Source organism: Haemaphysalis longicornis, unplaced genomic scaffold, assembly GCF_048455015.1.
Source record: "Haemaphysalis longicornis isolate Haplotype H1 unplaced genomic scaffold, Haemaphysalis longicornis Haplotype H1 scaffold_4, whole genome shotgun sequence".
NCBI classification, from domain to species: domain Eukaryota; kingdom Metazoa; phylum Arthropoda; class Arachnida; order Ixodida; family Ixodidae; genus Haemaphysalis; species Haemaphysalis longicornis.
In genome coordinates, this window is record NW_027526361.1 from 164,403,648 (window position 1) to 164,428,714 (window position 25,067).

Below are 25,067 nucleotides of genomic sequence, written 5' to 3' on the forward strand. Positions count from 1 at the left end.
CTGTGCGGGGCGCGAAGCCTGCTCTGGCTCTGTCATGGCCACCTTGGACAGTGTAACTACGCCCTTCGTATCTCCCATGGTTAATACACTGAGTCCTTCAGCCACGTAAACCTGTGCGTGCAAACTTAAGTTCTTGTATGCTACCCTGCGCGTCGCTTTAGCGATTTTGAAATCGCAACGTGTGGCTTCGCCTTCTAAACCGGGTCACTAGACTGTGCTGACCCATCTACGTTTGGTGAGTCGTGAAATCGGTAAGGGTGGCGTGATTTTCTAAATAAGCGAGAGAGAGACAGCACTGAGCTCTACCTTCCAATTGTAAGTTCTGTGCTGTTAATGAACAAAAAAGCGACAGTTGGCTCGGATATTGTCGCGCACGTAACCTCCATGTTGTGCGCGTTTATAGAGAATGTTCAAAGCGCGTTTAAGGAGCCCAGGAGTCTTATTTTGAACACAAAAGTGTTTTATTCCGGGATTATCCCTCACGGAAGTGATGCCAGTACAACAAAGCAAGCAGGCAACGAAGCAGGTGGCCTGTAAAGGGTGCACCCCTGCACACAGGGTGTTCTCGCGGGGAAGCAACCTTTAGTACAGAAGAGAACGTTGTAATAGGGGGCTCGTGAGTGTCGCTGGTATTAAGCAAGGCAGCTCAAACTATGCAAACTTAATCGATTGCACACACGTGAAATTAGCCGTTCCTCATGGAGGATGCATTTACATTAGTGTGCCCGTATGTATTGTGTTGTGGCGGCCAAACAAATGAGGCGAACCGTGGTACATTAAAGAGAAGCGCTGTGTCGACAAGGGCGTAATGGCAGCAAGGCTTCCGCGCCTGCGTTGGAAGTGCAGCTTGCCCACCATTTTCGTTTTGAATACGCGACAAGCCTGGAGCAGCGCGGTCTCGTTCATTCCGTATTGTAACAACAGGCTTTGTGTCTCTTGAACAGCTATGAAAACCATTTTAATGCAGAATATTTAGTCGTTATTATTAGATAAAGCTGTGGCTTTCCGTGGTCTAACTTTCCCATTTTGCCGCTTTCAAAAACGTTTTAAGTTTGTCCAGATCGTACTGAATATTTTTTATGACAACATGAAGTATCTATATTTAATGATTAGTGCTCCCCTCTAAAGTGATGTTATGTCTTCAGGCTACGAAAATTAAATAAACTGTTATTAAACTTTTCTCCGTGATTTTGTTCGTGCCGCGTTCTGTTGGGATACTTCAAGGGCGGAAAAAGTGCGCGTGAGAGACGAGGCAACAAAGAGGGGACAGGACTGCGCCCGTCCTCATTGTCTCCCCTCTCACGTGCAGTTTTCCACCCCTCAAATAAATAGCTGATTTAGTTTTTATATTTAAAGTATTTGCCATAGCATTTAATTTTGTCAGCTTCCATAGACCTTTTATTCGATGCTTTGCTAGCTGCTATCTGAAATGACGGCGCGGCGTTCTTGGGTTTTGAAACTTTGTGTTGGGTGACTTGTATACTGTCCCTTGAAAGTGGTCATATGATGACCCGTAAAACGCATTGCCGGAAGGTCCTGATGTAGCTCACACGTTCGACCGGTGGTGTTCGTTGTAGTGACGATATCCTAAATGATGCCTGTCATCATCGTTCATTGACGCCCCAAGCTGGTCATTAGTGATCAAAATTACCGCCACGTTGTCCATCAAGGTGCTGTCGGTAACCAACCCAGTCATTGTCACTGCCGCCGTCACTGCCGATGGTTAGGTGGCCAAATAAGGCTAATTGAAGTGATAAAATTCGCCACCGGTAACTGCCGTCATCGTTGTAGTCCCCTTAATCTATAAAAATGATTTGCCAAGGACCATTATAGAAGCTGCACTTGTCTTGACTAACACGTGCTAATTCGACAGCCGAAACTGTCTACACAATTGCCGTCGAGATAAACCAAGAACCACGATTTATACCGTACTTACGGTCTTAGCCGTCTTTACGTGCGGCGTATTGCTCGGCGTCGCTTTACTGAAAGTGTGTTCACACCCAAGTGTGTTCATTATGCATAGCCAAGATTGGCAGCAGTGTTCGACGTTTGTCATAACGCAATGTCTACAGTGCTGTCCGACGACACTGAAGCATTTAGGACTAGGCTGGCGCGCAGTACACGGCACCTTCCGTTGGGGTCATGAGGTTCCGTCTTAGCTCACGCATTTCAGGGGCCTTGGTTCGAGTTCGGCTATTTCCTACTTTGTTTTGAAATCTTTAGTTTCACTTCAAATTTCTTTGCTCTAGTTTTTCGTGTTCTAAATGATTGCTTTCAGTTTGTTTGGTTGTGATAGGTTACGATAGGACAGTTTAGGTTCCGCTAAATACGTTACGTTGGAAGTGCAAAGTACAGGCACACGCGTCATATTTTTAAGCTAAACGCCGGTGGAAGATGCTTTAGTGGGGTTCTTATAGTACCAGCGGACGGCACTCCAGACGCAGCCTTGCCATAACAACCCAAAACGTGGATGAAATCGCCATACAACTCATGTGGTCGTCCGCGATCTTTCTTGTTGCAAATTCTAGGCACGATTGGCCGCCATGCCACAATGACACCGAATGCTTTCGGAGACCTGACGCAGTTGCCGGTTGGATGAGCAAGTGGGATACGTTTTGTAGAATCAGCATGCTGTTAGGGCTCGCGTTAACAGAACTCGTTGAGCTAATTGGTTTATGGTTGTAGTAAGTGCATTTATGAGGAGCAACGTCTTTCGTGTCTTCCTTCGTCTTCGCCTGTTTTGCGCCCTCCATTTCGGGTCGGCGTTCGCGCACATCAACTTTTCGGCTGGCACCCCCTTGCGCGCGGAAGATGAGCTCATAAAAATTGAAGCCCACGTACCACTGGCCTGAGTGCATGCTGGCCAGCGGGCACGTTACCGCCATTAGCAAGCCGGCGTTCCAGCGGCCGCGGGGTGGAAGGTGGAAGCAGGCAAGACGGGCGCGGCATCCTGGGCGCCGATCCATTTTCCGGCTTCCCGCCGCACGGGGCTGGGACCCTCCTCTCCCGCCCAGTCCTGGTCAATATTTGCCCCGCGTCTGCAAACACAATCCAGTCGCCCTCCCTTGGGGGAACGCGGGACCCTGCACGCCGGCCCACGACCCGCTTGTGTCGCCCCTCGAAGCAGGGATTCGGGTGCGTTGAGTGAGACACCTCAGCGCATGCTGCACCTCCCCGGGGCGCGGCGCAGACTTTATCGCTAGCGTTGACGACGATAACAATTCCACTTTGTGCGTGCGTGACAGCTCTAGCGGAGTAAGCATGAAAATTAGGCTAGTCGACGCGAAATGATCACATTGTACAGTGGCCACACAAAATTATAGCAGGAAAAAGGGCACGCAGACAATACGATGCGACAACATCGCGTCATCGTAATCCCCATTTGGCGCACACAACAGGACGCTCACCTGCGCTGACCTACCAAGAACGAAGAATGAATCCCTTTCACTTGCTGTAGTATCTGGATTCGATAACGTTCTTCCTTCTGAAGATAAGGAATTATCCATGCGTAGGTTGCGTATTTCAGTGTCTTCGGCTTTGAAGATTCGTCTGAACAACTACAGTGTCAAAACGTTTCTGCTACCATAGCGGAATTATTTCGGCAAACTCAATGCGAATATGTGGGGGTACGGAACTGGCCACAAATATATAGGTCAGGCACTTAACAGTTCCATCAACACAGTTGCGGTCAGTGTTGCAGGGTACCATGCCCGAATTGGAATTACCCTTGATTCATACCACCTTTTCACTACCCTGGTATGGAATGGGAAAGGAATGGCGACAACGCTTGAACGGATGGAATGAAAATGCCATGAGGCACCTTTTATCCGGAAATGAGTAGGACGTAATAGGCGGGATATTTTGAATATCTGTCTCGATCTCTACCTGAGAGCAAGAGCCAAGCTCGCTTTTGAAGCGGCACTATTTGCATAGATCTTATTTTGAGTGACTTCTCCTTTTCTAAGGAAGATTTTTAGAGCTGTGAGGAACCCCGTGGGGCGGGGGGTATTCGTGAAGGCGTGGACGACTGCGGATATTTGCTTTGCTGTAGTTTTGTGTCAGGTTGGGGTGGGCTCGAATAAACCATGTGAGGATGTGAGAGACAGCCTCAGGCATCAATGCGCGCTAACTGGTTATCGTGACCCCTTCGGTATGCGTCTGGGTCTGAACAAAACGAATATATAATAAAACTGAGCGCTACAGTTTGTTCTCAAATCGTCATCTGTAAGCAACGTGGCATATGTTGCGAACAGAATTGCATGAGCCTCAGAGGCACGCAGGAAAACGGGCCAACTTGTTTCTGGGTAACGAGAGGGGCACTTAAAAATGTCTTATATTGAACAGGTAGGGTTAACTCCAGGGCAATCAACACACCAAATGACGTGAATGTGGAAGACTTTTGTACGGTGAGTGCAAAACTACGCTGTTTTAAGACCCATCGCGCTGGCACGATAGCAATTCTGTTTAGTGCTCCGCAAAGCTAAGTATTACTTGTGCATGTCGGTGTGAGCAAGGACGGACGACGTGCCTGCGAGTTAAGCTGAAACAGTGTAATGACTAAAATTGTAAGAAACAGCACAAAGTAGAGTAAAAGACAAACAGACTAGTGTAGAAGACGTAGAGTAGAAGACAAACACGCGGCGAAGACAAGCGCCGCGTGTTTGTCTTCTACTCTGCGTCCTGTCCTTTGCGCTGTTTCTTACATTTTTAAACACGCACCAACCAGCCCACTTGCTCCCCTTTCTAAGTGTAATGACGCTGTTGAGATCACACGCGAAGCCTTTATGCAGGCAGCACGTTATAGGCTGTGCAAGAGGAAGCAAGTAAAAAGCACCGTATTCTTCCTCTAGCAAGAGCAAGCCCTTGCAACATGTTGACCATGCAGATATTATAATAGGGATCGCGAGTACTCGACCTTCGGGAATTGGAAGGGTGGTTGTTCTGCCCGAGATGCCACCCAGCTGCTACCGTCCCCCACCTTCGGCGATGCGTATGCCTATTTTCGGCATACGCATCGGCTGGTATCGTGTCCCGCTCTCTCGGGAGCAGGTTTCTTCGTCGCGCGAAAGAAATAAACTCATGCAAAATAACAAAAGGACCTAGCGTCTCCATATTTTGATATGACAGTGTTTATTGCCCCTAAAAAGGTCTTCTCAGCAATGCAGTAGTGCTTAAAAGTGAAGCTGACAATAAGGGGATACGTGTAAGCTTGGTCTTTGTCAGCTGGCTTCCTACATTTAGCTTATGCAGGGAAGCTTGACCATCTACGGATGTAGCATGACCTAAAATAGCTCTTAAGCGGGGAGACACATGCCCCTCCGAAAACTCCGGTTTCCGACGCGGCGCGTCAAAATATCTAGCAGGTTGGATGTGCGCTGGGGCGGTGGGTGCGGCGGGTCATCCGGCAGCGAAACCGGTTCTTGGGGCGGGGACGGGTGCGGGGACGAGTGCTTTTCCGCTCATACGTTCTACCCTTAATTGTTGTGTTAGCGAAAGTATCCCTAGACAAATTACAGCAATCCCTCGTGAACTCGAACTCGTAAACTCCACTGACAATTTTGATATAAGCGGAGTGTCGAGTTAAGCGAAATGCCGAAAATTTGTGGCCAGGTCACTGAAATAAGAGGTAATGCTGGTAACAAAAAAGTTCACAATAAAAATAGTTTTTATTATTGCGAAAGAAAGAACTGCGGGATGATCGCCTGTATAGCGTTAGCGTCTCGTCACAGAAAAGCGTTCTAGAAGCTCCTTTTTTTCCAACAATAACTTTATTTACAGAAATAAATATGAGTACAGTTGACATGGGGGCAAGGGATATAGGACGTGTAAGTAGGAGAGCGCCTACAAGACTTATTGCTATGCATGGATACACAGGCACATAGATATACACAGAAAAAATGAAGGTCTCGGTTACAGACAATACCGAGGCTTTTAGCATAAAAACAAATTTCACAATGCATCAAGAAACAAAAGAACGCCAACGACTCAGCGGTATATATACAAAGCATGAATCAGAGTTGACGAGATAAATCAAAGGAAAAGAAAGAGGAAATAAAGAGATGGATAAGATGAGTAGTGCCGTCTGCCGTAACTGGCGTGCGTGCCTTCAATGCCCACTCAACCCTTGCAGCGTATATGCTAGACGGGATAAGTAAGCGAGACAAACACGCGTTTATCTCGGCGGATGGCCTCCTTTGTTTTAAATGAACTCGCCACCTGACCAACTTCCGCCAATGCCTCGCGCAGTGTCTCGTCCGACTCGGGTCCCTCCAGCGCGCTCGTGGTCCAGTTCACTTTTTGGACGAAGTGAAGCCAGGCTGGTTTTGGGCTCGCCGAGCACTCAACCGCGTCCGTTCGTGCCCTCCAGAGAGAGTGGAGGCCCAGGACGAAAACAGTCGCGAAGGGCCGGAAATTCCGCCTCCGCGTTTAGGAACATGAGGCTCGACCAAGTTATCTGCCATTTGGTACCAAAGAATGACTGAATTTCGTCCAAAAAGTAGTGGGCAGTTTTGCATGCGAGGAAGACGTCCTCAGGCGTCTCCGTTTGCCTGCACAGGAAGCATCCTACGCTGTAAGGCATAAAGAAGCCCCGAGACTCCTGCGGTGCCATTACGGGCCATACTCCGACGTGGAAGCGAAAAAAGAAATCCTTAGACCCGGTGTGTACAGGAAGGGCTCGCACACGCCTCAATACGTTGGTGCCTGGCGCGCTCTCGGGAGGCTTCCGATAAAGAGGGGGGGAGGACTTTCGCCAGGAGGTCCCATTAAAGCCTTCGTGGGCTAGCGGCGAAAACTGCTCCTCCAAGCTCGCCCACGAAACCTGCTCCTCCAAGCTCGCAATTGCAGCGGCTACCTCTTTATAAAAACCAGTGTGGCTTACCCCGTGGTTATGGCCCTCTGACGTGGCGACCGACCTGGTCAGGTGTGCGGAGCCGAGGTACTGTAATGCCGCACGGAGGAAAGAGTCCGGCTGCTCGCGGAAATACAAGAAACGCTGTTCGATCAGCTTGAGCTGCACGTTCACAAGGCCTACACCTCCTTTCTCCAGACTCCAAAGCAGGTTGGACCGACGCATGGGTTCATATGTTGAACGCCAGAGAAAGACGGCCCATAACCGGTGGAGTTAGTGATTTGTGCTGGCGTCGATAGTGCTGATGCGTGCGCCATACAGCATGGCAGGGTATACGAGGGCGTTGCAGACGTGTGCCCTGGAGAAAATGGTGATGTGTCTCGTCCTCCATGGCTGAAGTTTTCTCTCAGCCGCCGCCAGTTTTTCCCGCCATCTTAGCATGCACGCCCCAGTAATATTTAGAAGATGCTCAATGCATTGCTTCAATTGTTGGTCGCCACCGCTTCACCCTACCTCGTCGCGAAGCAGGCCCACCGTCTTTGTCATATTTCTATCGTCGAAGGCACTTCTCGAGGCTCCTTTCCGTCTTTACAATAAGCTGCGTCATCGAGAGCTGTCTCAACGGTGTAGGCGACGGACAGCCTTTCGGTAACGGTAACATCGGCCTTGTACTGCGTAAATTTGCCGTTCACGAACCCGTTCAGCGCGTAGTGGGAGCTAAGCATTAGAACGGAGACATTATCAGCTGTCTGTAGCGGAATTTGCCTAGTGCGCTCTCTGCTATCATTTTAAGATATCCGCATACCCCCGAAAAAAATGTTTCGAGATAAAGGGGATTCGGACATTCGGACGTAGCCACCGGTGCTACGTCCGTACCATTCCACGTGCGTGCAATGCCCGTCGGCATTACAAGGACCCGGCATCATTTAAACCCTTAATGATTAAACTTTATTTTTCTCTGTTACTACCATTTCATGGCTGTGTCCCTTTTCCTCTCAACTCTGCGTGGACGCTCCCAAACGGGAAACAGTGACGCCGCCCCACAAGGGCCCGTTACAGGGGCAAATACATGGCGCCTACAAGAGGTAACTGTAAATTGAAGAAAATTTAGACGTAACCGATATTTCGAGGTATTTGAGTTCGAGTTAGCGAGGGATTACTGTATATGACAGTTCGCCGCTCAGACAACTCTACCATTACACCAAGTTTTTGCTACTTGTAATAATTAGTTAGTTCACACTGAAGTTACAGTGAAGTGCACAGTTAGTTCCCATAGCAGTGAATTATTGTCTCCTGTCAATACCTGCCGATCTACGCAGGGAGTATGGTTACAGAAAACGACTAAATGTTTTTTATCGGAACTATCCCGAAAAAATTGAATGACAGTAGGCCGCTAGGACGACACTAGTGTTACTGGCAAGGAAGACGCTGAGGCGAAAATGAATCTTCGTTAAGACAACCGACAGCTCAGTCGTTTCAGCAGATTTTACACTGTGTGGAACTGCGTTTAGTTTTTGGAAGTTCTCAAAGGGCCTGAAGATGTCAACTCTAGGTTGCATTCATAGGCATAGCTTTGAATTTGGTACGCTTCGGGGATGTCTCTGTCTCCTGGCGCACGAAAGCTGCGCAAAACGATTGTCCTTTCACGCTTGATCTGGTGCACGCGTGCAGCAGCGGCAGGGATCAGCGAAATATCCGGACTCGGACAACTGAATCTTCTGCTGCTCTTTGCTCTCAGAGTCGGTCAATCACGCACCTGTCAGTTTTCCCCACGTAGGATGTGCCACAAGATTGGGAGACCTTGTGTAGCACTCCTGCCTTGCAACCGGGCCGCGAGCTTTTTGTTGCTTCCCGCTTTCTTCCGACCCTCGTTCACGATGTTACGCGGTCGTGAGAACTGTCCCGCAGCGAAAAACAAACAAACGCCGGTGACACCACACTTTCCCAGCCGCCTTCTTTCAGCGATGCGGTAGTTGGCGCACATACAGGACGCACATGCGCGCTGGGCTGTCTTCCTAAAACCCGGCAGCGATCGGGTGTGATAGCTATCGCTGCGCAGTGCAGAAAATCTGGTGTGCGTGGGATTCCACGATTGTACTCTGCAAGCAAATTTGAGCCAGAGTATTTTTATTATTTTTGAATGTGTCGAATGAGTGCGAAGTACAGGTTTTTGGGGACAGGCCTGGTATCTGGTGTGCGCAGCGCCCTGGTTCTTTCTGAAAGGACATGTCTACATAAAGGATTCGCAAGAACACGTTCTCTGGCAATTCAAACGAGAACTGTAGGCCCAACCCACAAGACCCGAAAGTTCCTTATATATCGTTGGCCACGCTGCTGGAATCCACAGGTCGCACACCCTTTTAACCACAGGAAAACAGTCCGAGTATCTAAATACTAGGGTAGCAGCGGTGGCATAGACGTACAGCATCCGCCTCGCGTGCAGAAGGACCGCGGTTGGAATCCCGGCGCCGTACAATTCCCACCGGATTAAAAAAAAATCCGCGTATTGATGGAATTTCAGAATAGGGCTTGGGATGCGGCCTGACCCCGGCGTCCATTGCCTGTAACACACTCCCTCACCAGAGCAGGATTGGCCACCGTGGTGTAGTAATGGCCACACCTCCCATGAATACGCCAATTAACCCACGGCCCTACGTCCCCAGTGGCTGCGAAGCAACTGACCACGGCGGCGGTCACACCTGTGACGCAGCAGAAGATGCTAAGAATACCTGGACCCGGACAGGCCGCCATTGGACTCTAAACCTCGCAACGCTTAACACGAGAACCTTACCTAGTAAAGCGAGTGTAGAGGTGTTGTTCGAGGAATTAAAGTGCAATTAATGGGATGTCATAGGGCTTAGTAAGGTTAGAAGGACAGGTGGCGCCCTCAAAGTGCTGAAAAATGGACACGTCCTATGTTACCGTGGTCTAGTGGACAGAAGCATAGCTGGCAACATAGAAGAATACTTATAGCATTAACGTAAGGGCAGCAGGTCTTGTAATTAGGCTCAATAAGAGGCACAAACTCAAGGTGGTACAGATCTACGCGCCCACATACAGCCACCACGACCAGGTAGTGGAATGCATCTATGAAGATGTGGAATCGACAATGGCTAAAAAAAAACCCAGAATACCGTAGTTATGGGGGACTTCAATGATAATGTAGGCAAGAATCGGGCTGGAGACAAGGCAGTTGGGAACTATGGTCTGGGCTGTAGAAATGGCAGGGGGGACCTACTAGTCGAGTTCGCACAACGGAATAACCTATGCATAATGAATACCTTCTTCTGCAAACGGGAGAGCCGGAAGTGGACGTGGAGGAGCCCGAATGGGGAGCGTAAAAACGAAATAGACTTCATATTATGCGATAACCCTGCCGTCATGAAGGATCTGGAAGTGCTCGGAAGGATAAGGTGTAGTGACCACCGTACGGTAAGATCTCGAATTAGGCTAGATTTGAGGAGGGACCGTAACAAGCTAGTACGAAAGAAGCCGATTGCTGAGCTAACAGTAAGACGTAAAGAAGAATTCAGGATCGCGCTGAAGAACCGATATTCAGCTCTTACTGACGAAGCAAAGTTTACGACACAGGAAGCCAGCGACAACCTTACACGAATTATCACTGAGTGTGCAGTAGAAGTCGGGGGCACGATGGCTAGACAGGATACTGGAAAATCTTCCCAGGAGACAAAATATCTAATTAGGAAACGGCAACCCATGACAATCTCCACCCCAGCTGACAGAATATAACTAGCAAAGCTTTCGAAGTTAATCAATAAGCGTAAGACAGCTGACATACGGAAGTATAATATGGAAAAGATCGAATTTCTTATAAAGAATGGAGGTAGCCGGAAAGCAGTGAAGAGGCGTCGTGGCGTTGCGTTGGGAAAAACCAGATGCATGCACCTAAAGACAAACAAGGCAAAGTAATCACAAATCGGGATACAATAGTCACAGTAGCCGCGGAGTTCTATAGGAATCTGTACAGTAGCCTGGACATCCAGTGCAATGCCGAACGAGAAAGCAGTTCAGAGGAGCTAGACATCCCACCAGTAACGACCGAAGAACTAAGGAAGGCTTTGAAAGAAATGAAGGGGGCAAAGCACCTAGTGAGGACCAGATAACAGCAGACCTTTATAAGGATGGTGGAGAAATTGTACTTGAAAAACTGGCAAACCTGTATACGCAATGTCTAATGATCGAAAGTGTACCGGAATCTTGGGGGAATGCGAGCATCATCCTAATTCATAAGAAAGGCGACATGAAGCACTTGAAAAATTACAGGCCGATCAGCTTACTCTCAGTCGTCTACAAGGTACTTACCAAGGTAATCGCTAACAGAATTTCTGCAACCTTAGATTTCAGTCAACCTAAAGAACAAGCAGGGTTCCGTAAAGGCTGTTCAACAATGTACCTTATTCACAGGATCAATCAGGTGATAGAGAAGTGCGCTGAGTATACTGAACCCCTATATAATGCCTTTTTAGATTATGAGAAAGCATTTGAGTCGGTCGAAACCCTCAGCAGTCATTCAAGCATTACGAAACCGGGGGGTAGATGAGTATATATGTAAGAATACTAGAGGATAACTACAACGGGTCCAAAGCCACCATCATCCTCCATAAGGAGAGCAGTAAAATACCTATAAAAAAGGGTGTCAGACAAGGAGGCACAATCTCTCCAATGTTATTCACAGCATGTTTGCAAGAAGTATTCAGAACGTTCGATTGGGAACAGGTTGGAGTAAGGGCTAATGGAGAATACCTCAGTAACCTCAGATTTGCTGATGACGTTGCCTTGCTAAGTAACTCGGGGGACAAATTGCAAAGCATGGTTTCTGCACTGAACAAACACAAACAGAGTAGAACCGTGGGCCTTAAAATTAATATGCAGAAAACCAAAGTAATTATAGCGGTTTGAGATAGGTGGCGAGGCAGTGAAAGTGGTAAGCGAATATATAGTTAGGCCATGTTGTAACCCCGGATCCGAACCATGAGGCAGAGATAATTAGAAGGATAAGAATGGGGTGGAGTGCATACGGCAGACATTCTCAGATAATGAATAGCAGCCTACCATTGTCCATGAAGAAGAAAGTGTATGACAGCTGCATCTTACCGGTACTCACCTACGGGGCAGAAACTTGGGGGCTCACTAAGAGGGTTCAACTTAAATTGAGAAGGGCAATGGAGCTGAAGATGATAGGTGTAACATTAAGGGACAAGAAGAGAACGGAGTAGGTCAGGGAACAAACGCGTGTTACGGACGTGTTATTAGAAATTAAGAAGAAGAATTGGACGTGGGCAGGGCATGTACCGCGAAGGCAAGATAACCGTTGGTCATTAAGGGTAACAGAGTGCATCCCTAGAGAAGGCAAGCGTTGCAGGGGGCGGCAGAAAGTTAGCTGGGCAGATGAGATTACGAAGTTTGCGGGGATAAATTGGTCATAGTTATCACAGGACAGGGGTAATTGGAGAATAATGGGAGAGGCATTTGCCCTGCAGTGGGCGTTGATAGGCTGATGAAGAAAAAAAAGAAGAAGAAGGAGAAGAAGAAGAAGAAGAAGAAGAAGAAGAAGAAGAAGAAGAAGAAGAAGAAGAAGAAGAAGAAGAAGAAGAAGAAGAAGAAGGTGATGATGATGATGATGATGAGTTAAATACCTTCGCATCAAAATCGCCGCCACGGTGCGGAGCAATGCACATGTCAACAGAGGATAAAAATAAGTCACTCAGAAAGCGCGCTCTGCAGGAACGTATGCGCATGCGTCGCTTTTGGATAAAATGATCGTAAATGCCAACAGCAGTGCACTCAACATAAAACCGCACCATTTACATGAAGTTGTCAACGTTTCAACCGGTACACAATCGAAGAGTTTTGTTCCAAGAATGAACGACCTCAGAATTGTCTCTACGCTTTCTATGTTGGTCTGCAGGGCCTGTACTACTCTATACCCAAATTGGAACTTTTCTCGCCGGGGAGGGATACCATTGGTGACTTCGTCTTGTATTCTTTCAAAACTGTGCCTGCTTGAACGTTGGCGACTTCATTTTTATTAATAGATTGAATGTGGGATTTTCACGCGCCGACGCTACACAGGCGATGAGGCGCGCCGTAATGGAGGACCTCGAAATAATGTTGACCGCCTGGCGATATTTAACATGTGCCGAAATCTCGGACACACGGGCGTTTTCCCGTTTCGCCTCCATCAGAAAAGCGGCCGCTGCGGCTGGGAATCGAAGGCAACTTCGTTTGATGTTACGGTTTTATCTCAACACCACTGCGATTGAACTTGAACAATGAGTTGTGTATTCAAAAGCAGGCCATTTGCACTGGTCTTTGTATATCCACACCTTGTTTGTGTCCTCTGTAGTCCAGCGCACCTATCCATCATGTGAGCTGCGAAAGGGAAGGCGAAGATTGCGAGGTGCAGGAGGGCGGTACAGTAACGTTGATTGATGATTGGGGATGCGGCAACTCACTAAGCTCTAATAAAGGTACGAAAGACGTTGTTCAACCGAAACTAACGCAAGAGGTATTAAAAAACTTTAAAACTTCGTGTTGCACGTCCTTCGCTAAACGCTCTGTACTGCACTTTAAGGGAGGCCGCAGTGGAACTCGCCCAGTCATGTTTCTTGGCTTTCGCTTTGGTCGGCGGCTAAAAACAGGCACACAGTATTCTAGATTCCATGACGCGTTGCTTTTATTTGTTTCATTTTATATATACATACTTTTTTTGAAGTCTTCGCTAAAATTGGTGTCATTGTTATCGGGGCTAAGCCGTCTTTTTAATGAACCAAGGTTCTGTGTTATCTTCGTGGCTTTTCACGGACGTCCATAATACTTTTGTCGTCAATGCACGTGAGGCAACTTCAGTGCTCTGAGGAATCTTTTAGTTTTGATTGGTGTCACTCACGACAGAACGATATGGAATATTTTCCTGCATTCGTTGTTTTTATTTAATTTTATCTTGCCTTTCTTGGGCGCACTTCTAAACCAACAGCGTTTTCTTCTCTCTGTTTATTTTCTTTTCTGAATTAATCCCGCGAGGGCGCTCGAATAGTTGGGCCGCTGTGATTTGTTTCGTAGTGCCCCGGGTTACTTTCGCTCAACACGGGGTGTGGGACATCAACTTCACGTGCTGTCACGACCCTCTTGACAAACCCTTTTCGCCGGCTTTGGTAGGGCCGATTTCCATTGTATTTTGATAAAAGAACATTGCGAGGTTCGGCTATATTTTGCCTGAAAAGTGCCCCATTCAAACGTATGGACCATGCCCTCCGTGGTAACAGTTAACAAAGGTTATGCCAGAACAATGGCTATCATGGAAGGCACAAAGAAGGCACGGACCACGACAAAGACCGTAGCACGAAAGGCTCCAGTGAAAATTTGACCTCAACCCACCAAACCCCGGTTTACTAGCCCGAAAACGCGCTACGTGAAAGAAATGTTCGTTCTCGCAATGCCTCAAAGGTAAGACACTAAAACAAACACATGCAGTAAAATTACGATAGCAGGGTTCGTCTGGAATCGGGTTATGGGCGCCGCACGCATGCGAGATTTAGATAATTGTCTGTGGTCTGTTTTATAACGCTTTCACCGTCTCGCTTCCAAGAATACATGAGATCCTGAAAGTTTCCTCCTCCGTGCTCTCCCCCCCCCCCCTTGTCAAAATGCGGAGGCAGCTCATTTAGAAACACTTTAGGAACTGGGGCCATTAGAGAGACTCATGGCGCTTCTGATGAATGATTTATCAGCCGCGGAAGCTGCGGGAACCGCGTAGCCGGCACTCGCGATTAGTGGCTGAAAACATCAACTTGGGAACAGGGGAGGAGCGGGCGCAGGCGGTGCTCCGAAAAGCGCTCACGTAGTCGGAGCTTTAGTTGGAGCGGGCCGGCTTGCATGCACACGATGACGGATGTTGTAGACAGAGAAATTTCGATTTATTTTCAAGGTTAGCTTCAACTAAAACAAGAGCTGGCTGCTGCGAAAGGTGTATATTCTGCCTTAATAAACGACGAAGTAATACAAATAACATTACAACTGACAACCCTTGAAAGATGACACCTGCGCTGAGTTAAAAATACCTACGGCAACGATGTGTCCATAGCTTGTGTGCGCCTCTACACACAGGAAAGTCATGGAGTGAATGCACAGGTGCCGTCATAAGTAATTGGAACAAGGATTTGTGAATATCACGAAATATTTGTCTTACTGGCTTTATGACAGCCATTACCGGTTTACAGGAAGCTTTTTCTATTAGAGAGGATCCTTTAAACGTACACTAATGCAGCCAGGCAGTTTCCATAAGATTGTACGAAGAATTACGAAGAAGAATTTACGAGACCGTGTTCCAATTACTTTTGTCGGCACCTGTACATACATCTATATACCAAATACACAGGATTGCCATAACGAATGTGTACACAGATATTCACCTTATACACTGCCACGCATAACTACGATGTGCGGTACCGCACTCGTCCGGGGAAATGTATGTACGTGTATTAATAATGTTCGCATCCCTTCGTTGCTAGAAATAAAATTTATTACCACCCGAAGAGTTTTGATCTGACCTCGTAGGTCTTCCCACGGACAAAACAGCCTTCACGACGATAGGGGTGTCCAACGTAGGCGGCTCAACTTATCACACAATCTTTGACGGGGGCCTTCGAGTAGAACGTGCCGCAAGTTCAGATGGACGTCAAGAAGATCAGCAGGTGTGAGCGACTGGAACATGGTGCAGGAATTTCTTGGTGTAGGCGACTTCAAGACGAAAGCAATGTAACAGTGTGTCGGCGAAACGACCGAGATGAGACGGGCAGGGATAATACCGGGGCGCCTCCACTGCAAAGAGATACGAACCTTACAAAGAGGTACAAAAGGTGCAGGTACAAAGAGAGGTGAGCCGTATTTCCCCGCTAGCTGAGTTTTCACAGCGATCTGTGTTATCAGTTTTCCCAGGTATTGCTTTGCATTACCGTTCTGAACAAGAACGACGCAACATGTGGACAGTGAATGAGCTGTTGCAGCTCGTTCGTCGTCTCGTGAATTTCAGAGTGTCCAGATGTGCCCTGAAATCCACTGAAATATAATTCTCTTGGTGGTCGCTTTTTCAGTCGCCATCACATCTCAGGTGCGCCCTTCTAAAAGAGTGTCGTGAGCGGACGCCGGCATTGTACTCAGGGTTTGAAGACCCGCTTTTGAATCTGTAAAGATGGCCCATTTCATCGAGCAAGTCGAGGTAGCGATAAATAAGGTATACGGCATCCCGCTCTGCAGCCGTCGTTAGTGTGGGGGATTCAAACGTCGGCTTCTTGATCACTTTGCAGGCTTCATGGCTGGAGACGATGAGCTGGTTGTTGGTGCTCCATCGGTGTATGAATACGCATAATGAACATAATTGCCGTGTATGTGCACTTCGTAGGTGGTAGCGCTGCATTCGGTTGCTTTCGTTTTATCGCTTTCTTGCTCGCTTGCTTTCGGAAGTAGCAGCAGCTGTTTGCGTCACGGAATCACTGCGACGGATATGAGAAAGAGAATTTCCTAGAAATTAACGGATCTTTCGGTCCCTAATCAACGCCTAAATGGCTATAGCAACGTCACAATTTTGTTTCAAGCCAACTTGCTGGTTGTCTTTAGTGTCCCTTTAATGTATTGAGAAGTGTAACGACGCATAGGTGCATTTCAGGACCCGAAGGAAAACACCGTATTAAACGCATGACAAGTGAGTGAAAGTAGCGGTCTAGCCTTACTAAACATGCCCTTTTTTGAAGAAAGAAACAAAGCCAGGGAATATACCTGAAAAGTGTTCTACTTCATACGAATTTAGAACATAGTTTTTATTTATTTATTTATTTATTTATTTATTTATTTATTTATTTATTTATTTTTTTATTTATTTATTTATTTATTTATTTATTTATTTATTTATTTATTTATTTATTTATTTATTTATTTATTTATTTATTTATTTATTTATTTATTTATTTATTTATTTATTTATTATCATCAGAACCGTGAGGGCATTCGCGCGTGGGGTTTGTAGTTATACAGTAGGATTGCAAGGGAGAGAAATAAAAGAAAGAGTGAAGTTGAACTAAAAGGTGCAGGCGTGAATACATAAAGAATAGAATGTATATTATATCATTACGTATATTGTTTGCCAATACTTTAATAATGTTACGTGCTAAACCAAGTACACAAGAAAGTTGCGGAACTGTGCTTTCGCACGAATCTCGAGTGCACCCCGTGATAAGAAGCTAAATCTTTGCCCTGTTCGCGCTACCCTCGCTATTTTGTAGTACCCGTATAGGTACCCGGCGTGAATGACTAAGATACCCCGGACATCTTTGCTGACCGTTTCTTAAAATAACCTAGCGCAGCGTGGCTCCTCTGTACAAGCATCAGTTCGTTGACTCGAGGCTAAGGGTGAGGGGTGAAGAACTGTGGACGGCTTCCCCACGACTGTCGCCGCTTCGCCTCGCAATCCTCCTTCGCGACACGTAGAGTCTGTCACCGCTTGACGACACCCGGGGATGTCACTCGTGCCACTTTGTAACACAGGAGGGCGCCGGTTCTTGAATGAGGAGGACAGCTTTCGGGCTGATCCCGAGGTTCCAATGGGAGTTTCAAAGTTGTCACCATTCAGGGCGCCGCTATTCTTTTCGCGCATGCTGCAAGTTTTGTGCAGTGCTCCTGTGCTATTTGGCAGAACCCTCCCTTGTCATGTGCCCCTGCCGGCGCGTGGGCTCCTCGTTGTCGGTGTCTAAACCCCGGCGGCTGCCAACGGATCATCATGTAGATACTTGTCCCGACGAAGCGGACGCTGCAGCCGAGATCTCTTCTCCCCAACTCTCTCAGACTAAACGAGCGCTGCTACTGCCGGCCTTACACACTCGGAAAGAGTGTTGCGCGTGCCTGCACTATTTTCGACCGTGTGAACACAAGCATTGTGAAATCCACGCAGCCGTTACGGCTTTTGCGTATAAAAACCCACCCCTCGGTGGATAGTTCGCATTCGTATTGCAGCAGCGAATTCATGCTGTCACCCGGTTCAAGCGTTGCTGTAACCTTGCCCCGAAAGGTATTGTTCTTGTCTTGCTCCGGCTCGCTCATATGTCGCCATACAGTCAACCAGTTAAGTTTGCCTTCGGCTTCTTGTCATCACCAAGTCAACAACCTTTGCTGGCCGCTCACCACCACGCTACCTCGTATGACGGAGGTGACGGAGCGTGGTTGGGGGTCGCCTTGCCCAATGTAACACAGTAGAATGCTACTCCTTCCACCCGTCGCGAGTTTGTTCCCGTAACAGAAGCACAGCCATGGTGTCATCTTACTGTGCAGTGTTACGCGGAGCTTATGGAATACCGAGAGCTCACGGGAAGAAAGCATATAACCCCGTCTACTTCAAAACGAGGATTTCAGCTCTAAGTGCGTGCGGCGCAGTGGTCTTAAAAATGGAGCATATAGGAAAGAAAAGTAGCAGGTTGTTCTCACCGGAAAGAGGTTTGTGCACGAGCTTTCGACAACTGGGGTAGTCGGTACTAGATCTTCAACATCTTGAAGTAGTGAACTCTGGACACGCGCAAAAGAAGGAAAATAAAAGAAAGACAGAAAGTACCGGGGGAAAGAATATTTCCCGCGGTGCTTTCATATGTTCACAGTTTTCTCGTGATTTGAAGAACGTTGCCAGTCGCTTCGGGTTGAAGGTTGTTTTTTCAGAACCCAACAGACAGAGAAAAATTTGCCAAATGGTAGGCGGAAAACTTAAAGGCTTCTCGCGTTGCACCAAAAAGGGCTGCGGGGTACCATGCATGCGAGTGTTGTTTACCTCTCTCCATGTGCGTGTGGCCATGTGTGCACGCACCAGTCGGTGGGTTAAAGTTAGGTTCTTCTAGCATAGGCGTTCTTTGCAAGTAAAGACGTACTTGCACGTGGCTCAGCACTGTTCAAAGTCTAAGGCGGGTCGGTGTTTAACGACATTGTATTATCTGTGCACAGAGACAAATTGAAAAGGGAAATTATCCAGGCGTACAATATAACATAAGGGAAGAGTAGTGTATCAGTGAGCCTTCTCTTCTTATAATCGTAACAGAGTTTGTAGTTTCAAAACGCTCTCTAAAGAAAGCTCACCATCCCGCCGTGCGAAAGTGGATGTCCAGCGAAGCTGTTGCAAACCACGACAGATGTTGACGGGGAGGGTATGAAATATTTCTCGTCGTTTGAGCGGTTGTCGCTTGCATTTGGCTTCTCTGGCGGCAAATGCTGGGTCCTGGCTTACCTGACGCATACGCTCGAGCTCTTGGGCAAGAACTGCTCTATTTAGGAACACTAGTCCTGCCCAGCCTTCAAACATAATCTGCAAACGTAATCTTTCCCAGGACCACATGATGGAGGGGAGGAAGGGTAGCTTTGTTCACAGGCGCCTATCATCCATAATGCGGTTTTCATGCTTCTTTTGTGGTTTTTTGAACGAATCTGAACTGGGGCGCTATTCCAGAAGGCCCGAGTTTCGCCTACTCCAGAGTTTCCAGCGGCTTGGGTTATGAAAGCACAGATAGTGGAGCATTCAATACACCTTGAGCAAAACCACCGGAATCACGCGCAGCACGTCTTGCATAATCAGCGTGCTGTGTTGGGGCCGCTCCCGTTGATAAGGTACGGCGTGTGCTATCTCCCGCATGCATCACCCTCTGAAATCGCTCTCCAATACTCATTCCTGAGCATAAACTAGATAACCCCACTGCTATTTTGAAATTCCGAGCGTGGCTGTTGGCCACGCCCGGTAAGGGGCGGTCCGTTTTTCTGGGTGTTCCGTTCTTCCACTGAATTATGTTTGCAACGTGCGCTGAGGCCAGTCCCAGTGGAGCTCTACGCAAGCGCAAACCACGTGATCAAACGGGTACACTGTAGCGAATGGAGCGCGCCGTGCTCCCGACCATCAAATATGGCTTTTGTTTACGGCTTGCTTAAGTGTGCACGGCGGGCGCTTATCAGAAATCGTCCCGTGTCAATTGAAGAGTGCGTTTGAGAATTGGGGACTGCGTTTTAGGCGTTGAAGTTGTGTCATTAGTCATCGACTATGCTTTCGCGGTGTTGAAGAAAGCTCCCATAGGAAAATCGCGTCGTTGTTGCCTCTATTGTCGGCTTGTACAATAGTGAACTCCAGTTTGGACCGTACACGTTCGCGACTGTGGCACCGTTAGCTGACGGTGGCCTGGGGTCTTCGTTTTTGTTTTGTGCTAAGGTCTTGTCACTGCTAGCGGGCATCAAATAACGACTTCGTGGCTACGACGCTACGCCCACACAAAGTGGGTGCCATGGGTGGGTGTGGCTTCGGTTGTTACGCCGCGCCCCCGAAGGGGCTGGATGTGTTTGACCGACATTAGAGCTCGGAGGAAACTCGGGCATGGTTTTGCACGGCTGAGTTGAACTCGCGACGCCCGTGGTGGCTGCTGCGGCGTGGTTTTTATTTGTGGTCTCTGTAGCACGCATATTTCTGCCCCGACAGGTCTTTTAAACGAAATAGGAATTTAGAGCCCGTTTCTTTCTCCCGTAAAGTGCTTTGCATTGGTTGTGGAGTCATTTGGCGACAGACCCCCGTTTGCGATGACTTAGAAACGGCTTTAGCCCTATTACCGTCGAAGAGTGTGCTGCGGTTTTACGCGGCGGGCAGCGTTAGTGGCGACCGCACCATCGACCGTCACCAGTCGACTGTCAGCGGGTGTGTGCGCAATATAATCAGTGGAGACGTGTTTTGCAGACCACGCCTTGCTTTCAGGTGGTTTGGCGGACGTAGCTTCCGCACATTCCTACCGCACGTCTATCCGTTTGCAGCCGGAGCGTGCGCTTTATTTATCGTCTGCTCGCAAAGCAGTTTCGAACGAAGCGTTGCATGACCGTACGTTTTGTTTATCATCGACGCGGCGGACAGTCTCCCTCGAGGGGTTGCGTAGCGCACATTTCTTGTGAAAACGTTACTGGCAGGATAGTTTATACCTAGAACATATGCTGTCAAGGAGACAGTCGACGCACCGATAGTTGGTTGACGTGGTGTATTCGCAGGGGTGAAGCCGATAGGAACGCAGGGCCGAGCGTTGAGATAACCCAGCTCGGTTCTCAAGCATGCACCTTATGGGGTTCATCTTATTCCCCTGGCACGTCTTTGGCGCATATCCCCGTGTCTGGATTGGACATAATCCTGCCTTCCTCTTCGACATGGTCGATGCTGGTACGGCAAATACCCCGATACCTTGATGGTATGTTGCATCTTTTCATCATCCTCTCTACAATACAATCAACGGCACGTGCCTATTTTGACAGGCGATCTTAACACTTTTCAACTGGTTTTGTTCAGCGCCACTGTCGTGTGGTAAGAAGCAGAGAATGGGAAGCGAGAAAAGGGGAGAGCTAAGAATTAAAGCAACCGCGTGACGCCAGAGGGAGGGTAAGCGGGAGTGGGAAGGGCGCGAAGGAAGAGCGGGTTGTGAGGGGATCGAACTCTACGAAAAAAAACCGAAATTGAAGAGCTTCTTCGAACAAGAGCGGCGAAGAGCAAACAAACCTGAAAAGTCGTTTTTCTTGTTTCTATTCCTTCCTTCGTAACAGATGGCCACTTGGGGGATGGGCCCGGAGTTTGGACATTTGAGGAACTAACGTGCCCGGTTCGCAAAATTCGTAACACTCTGAATTCGAACAGTAACAGTTGTAGAATAGTGCGTGCAGCGTGAAGCCTGAACGTGATGTCACGGGAGTAGGACAGGTGCACACCACCCTCGCAGAATCCCGATTCTAGGGAGGCTGTGGCGTGTTCCAGTCTGCTTGCACACTAAGACGAACAAATGAAATAGAAGAAACAGATGCAAACACCTTATAGCTGAAAAACACCCGTTTAAAGTAATCGTGCCCAAAGAAAAAGAAACGAAAGCGAGGAAAAAGGCGCAAGTACAATAAATTAAAAAACAAGTTGCTAATACGTCTCACCAGGGTTTCGCCTTAAAAGCACGTAAGCACATTGGACCGCGGCGAGGAAAATTTATGGAAAAAATCGGAAAGTTTCAACAACGTAATACGAGCAGCGACTGTTTTGAATGTGGCGCGCTTTCATCACTCGCTTTTTTTGCCAGTCGGCCATAGTCACGTGATTGCACTGTGTGCCACCAACGGCAGAAACTACTTTTTAGGACGAAAAATTCCAAACGAAAATATCGTATGAACACATGAAATAAAAGATAAAATGGAGTTTGTAATAAAATACAGATTAATAAAGCAAAAGTACAATAAAATGAAGTAATTGGATTGGCGTGCCCCCAGTAGCCACCAGTGCATCAGTGCAGCGAGAGAAAGCACTGAAAGATGCGCCACGCCCTGGTGGCGGATCCTTGGTGCGCGCTGCCCTGAACCGATTACGTCCCCCCGATAAAAAGCGAATGGAATGAATCGCATTTTAATGGTGATAACCCTGCCCCAAAATATTATCATGACCTTATTATTATCACCACGGCTCCGCCTTGCCCGAGTTTCGCTCAAACTCTGGAATAGCACCCCTGAGATATATGCTGTATGCCTGATTAGCCTGATCATGCGCTTGGCGTCTGAGGTGGTGCTGCCTCGGTTTTTGGTTTAGGACACGAAATTTTCCGACCAACAAGACGCTAACAGCTTCGCTATAAAAACGCTATCTGTGATTCAGACGCACATGTTTTTAGGGCTTGGCCCATGTCGAAAAAAACCAGAATGCTTGCGACGTCTGCATTATATATGGTCGCATGGGTATTCGGTATTGAGTATTTAAGTTTGTGTGAGTTCTAATCAAATATCAGTTGCTGGTAGGAGCTGTGGCTTGTCTTTTTCCTTCTCTTCTACTTGTCAGGAGTGCGTTGCTCCAAGGTTTCATGCGCAAGAGCTTTCCTTAGAGACGGAGTGTTACCGTCCCTGTCTTGAACCGAAATGGTCAGGTGCAGAAAAGACGAAAAGGATCGACCCTGATTCGGTTCCCCGCCCTGCGTGTTTTTGCCAGCGCCGAATTCTCCGTGTCCGTTCTCCGGCGACGCTGTTCACGGAACTGGGTGAGTCCAGGCGCGACGTGACGACCCCGACCCGACCGCGCGTGCTCCTCGGGGCGTTGAGCCTCCGAGCGGCGCCCCCGGCGCGCCCATAAATTTGCATTCCTTGCAGCTGGCCGTGAAGCCGGCCCGACCACGAGGTAGCCCGGCGTCGCCCGCCGCTAGAATGGAATTGCCTCGCTGCTGCATACAGGCTTCGCTAACTCGCTCCCGCACTGCAGGAAAAGGCTATCGCACAGGGCTCGCTCGACGCCAACACTTCGGGCGGCGTCGCTTCTTCCTGTCTGCTTGTTTTTTCCCCTGGCTGCTGACTGGGCCTGAAGGAATTGCACCTGGCAGAACTACGCAGTGGCTCTGTCTTCTCCTCTGAACTGAACAGTCATTCGATCATTTGCGGAAGCGGAGGAAATCCGCAGGGAAGAGGAAACGCGTACGCAATCCAAGTGACGGGTTGCGATATGCCAGCAGTTCTTCAAGTACCGCCTCTGAGTTAGTCTTGCAAGCGCAGTGGGTTCATACAGCGCGTTTAGTGGGAAGTTAGAAGGATATCGTGTTTGTTCCCATTACAATGGTCTGGACCATTAAAAAGACATCTAGGCTATCCATCTACTCCGATGACAGACTTTCCATCAGAAATTGTCGTTACAAATACATCTCCAGGCTCGCCTTTGGTAGAGAACAAGCGAGCATTGAAACAATCTGGCCTTAATTCTTGGCTGCCCGTGATGAGTTTTCGATTCTTCCTTCTCCGGCAGATAGCAGTAGTAGACGCCGGTTTCTTTTCTCAAACGTTTAGTTTGAACTCATGACATGTCTTTGCCGTAATGCGGGCTCTTGCTCCCTCATCGCTAAGAATTTCTAGAGTTTAAAAACTGCCACCTTTTTTCTTATCGATACCATTCCGGCAACCTCTCCTTTCCAGTGCGTTATTAAAACGTTTGCGCAGTATTTGGAAAATATGCTAGAAAAAAAAACTTGGGGTAGCTTAGCACTATCACGAAGTCTGCGCAAATGGCGAATTGGGGGCCCCACCCAGCTTGGTTTGGCTGAGTGTTCTGCGTAGTTAAGCTTTGAGGCTCGGTCGTCGTCGTTAGCCCTCCAAAGAGCAATGAACACTCGGTCATTAAAGTATGCACAATGTACGCGAGCTCGTCCCTCCGGATCTTCTGCAACTCGCTGACGTCTCACCGCCGCTACATCGGCGCGATATTCGGGATTGGACCGAAGTCGTCGCATCAGTTCTCGAACAGCGGAACGATGGATTTCGCGCAGCGCTTCCTCTTTTTCGGCAGTGACGCTCTTCTGCTGTCGCCGCATCTCTCCCTGCGTTGGAAACCCGGCTGCTGCACTTCACATGCATTTCCGAATTTGGCGCTGAAAGTACTCTAGACTGCTAGGTCAGGAACGTTTTGTCCGCAGGCTTTCAATCTCTCTCATAGTGAAAATTGCTCTCAGTAACATCCCTGTAAACGACTGATCTAGATTCCTAGGCGTCGAACTCGATAGTTACCTGAAATACCACCGACACTTTGCATATATAACGAAAAAATGATGCCTGGCATAATAATACGTATTGAATCTCGCGTTTGCTTCAGCCCAAATGCACTAATCTCATTGCATTTTTCTTTTATTCATTCACACATCTCTTACTGTATTTTTCGGGGGTAACACCTACTCCACTGACCTTAATCCAGTCCAGACAATTAAAACCAAGCAATACGAAGTGATACGTCTAGCCCATTTTGCGCAACACTTGTACGTCATTACTTTACCAAAAGCATATCAACATTCTTCTTACAACAACTTCTTAAAAATAACCTTGGTATGTATATGTACGGGATTACAAACGATCAAAAAAGAAACAAGCACCAATGTCACGAGGTTTGCGCTAAATATTAATTTTCTGTTACCAAAAGTTTGCACTAACTCAAGCAGGCCATTTATTTTCCATGGATTTCTTTTTGGAATAGTTTACCTCTTGACCGTAAAGCACCTCGTTCCCTGAATGAAAGTAAAACGAAAATAAAAAGTAATGTCATGTCAACTGGCTAACCGTTTTTCTATTTCTTAGCTGTTTATTGTTCGTTGTGAGTTGCTTTCTGTGTTACGGGGTGACCATGGATATTGATCTACGGATGTCTATGGATTATGCCTAG

At 47.8% G+C, this 25,067-nt stretch overlaps 1 protein-coding gene across 1 annotated transcript in view; it reads right to left on the bottom strand.

Moving 5' to 3' along the window:
- Positions 1-2,884: 2,884 nt before the first annotated feature.
- Positions 2,885-25,067, bottom strand: part of LOC144180085 (CUGBP Elav-like family member 4) — a 316,375-nt gene continuing 294,192 nt past the window's right edge. Inside the window, exon 3 of the mRNA XM_077708493.1 lies at positions 2,885-3,016. Within this exon, the coding sequence (XP_077564619.1) occupies positions 2,885-3,016 (132 nt within the window). The remainder of the gene's footprint in view (positions 3,017-25,067) is intronic.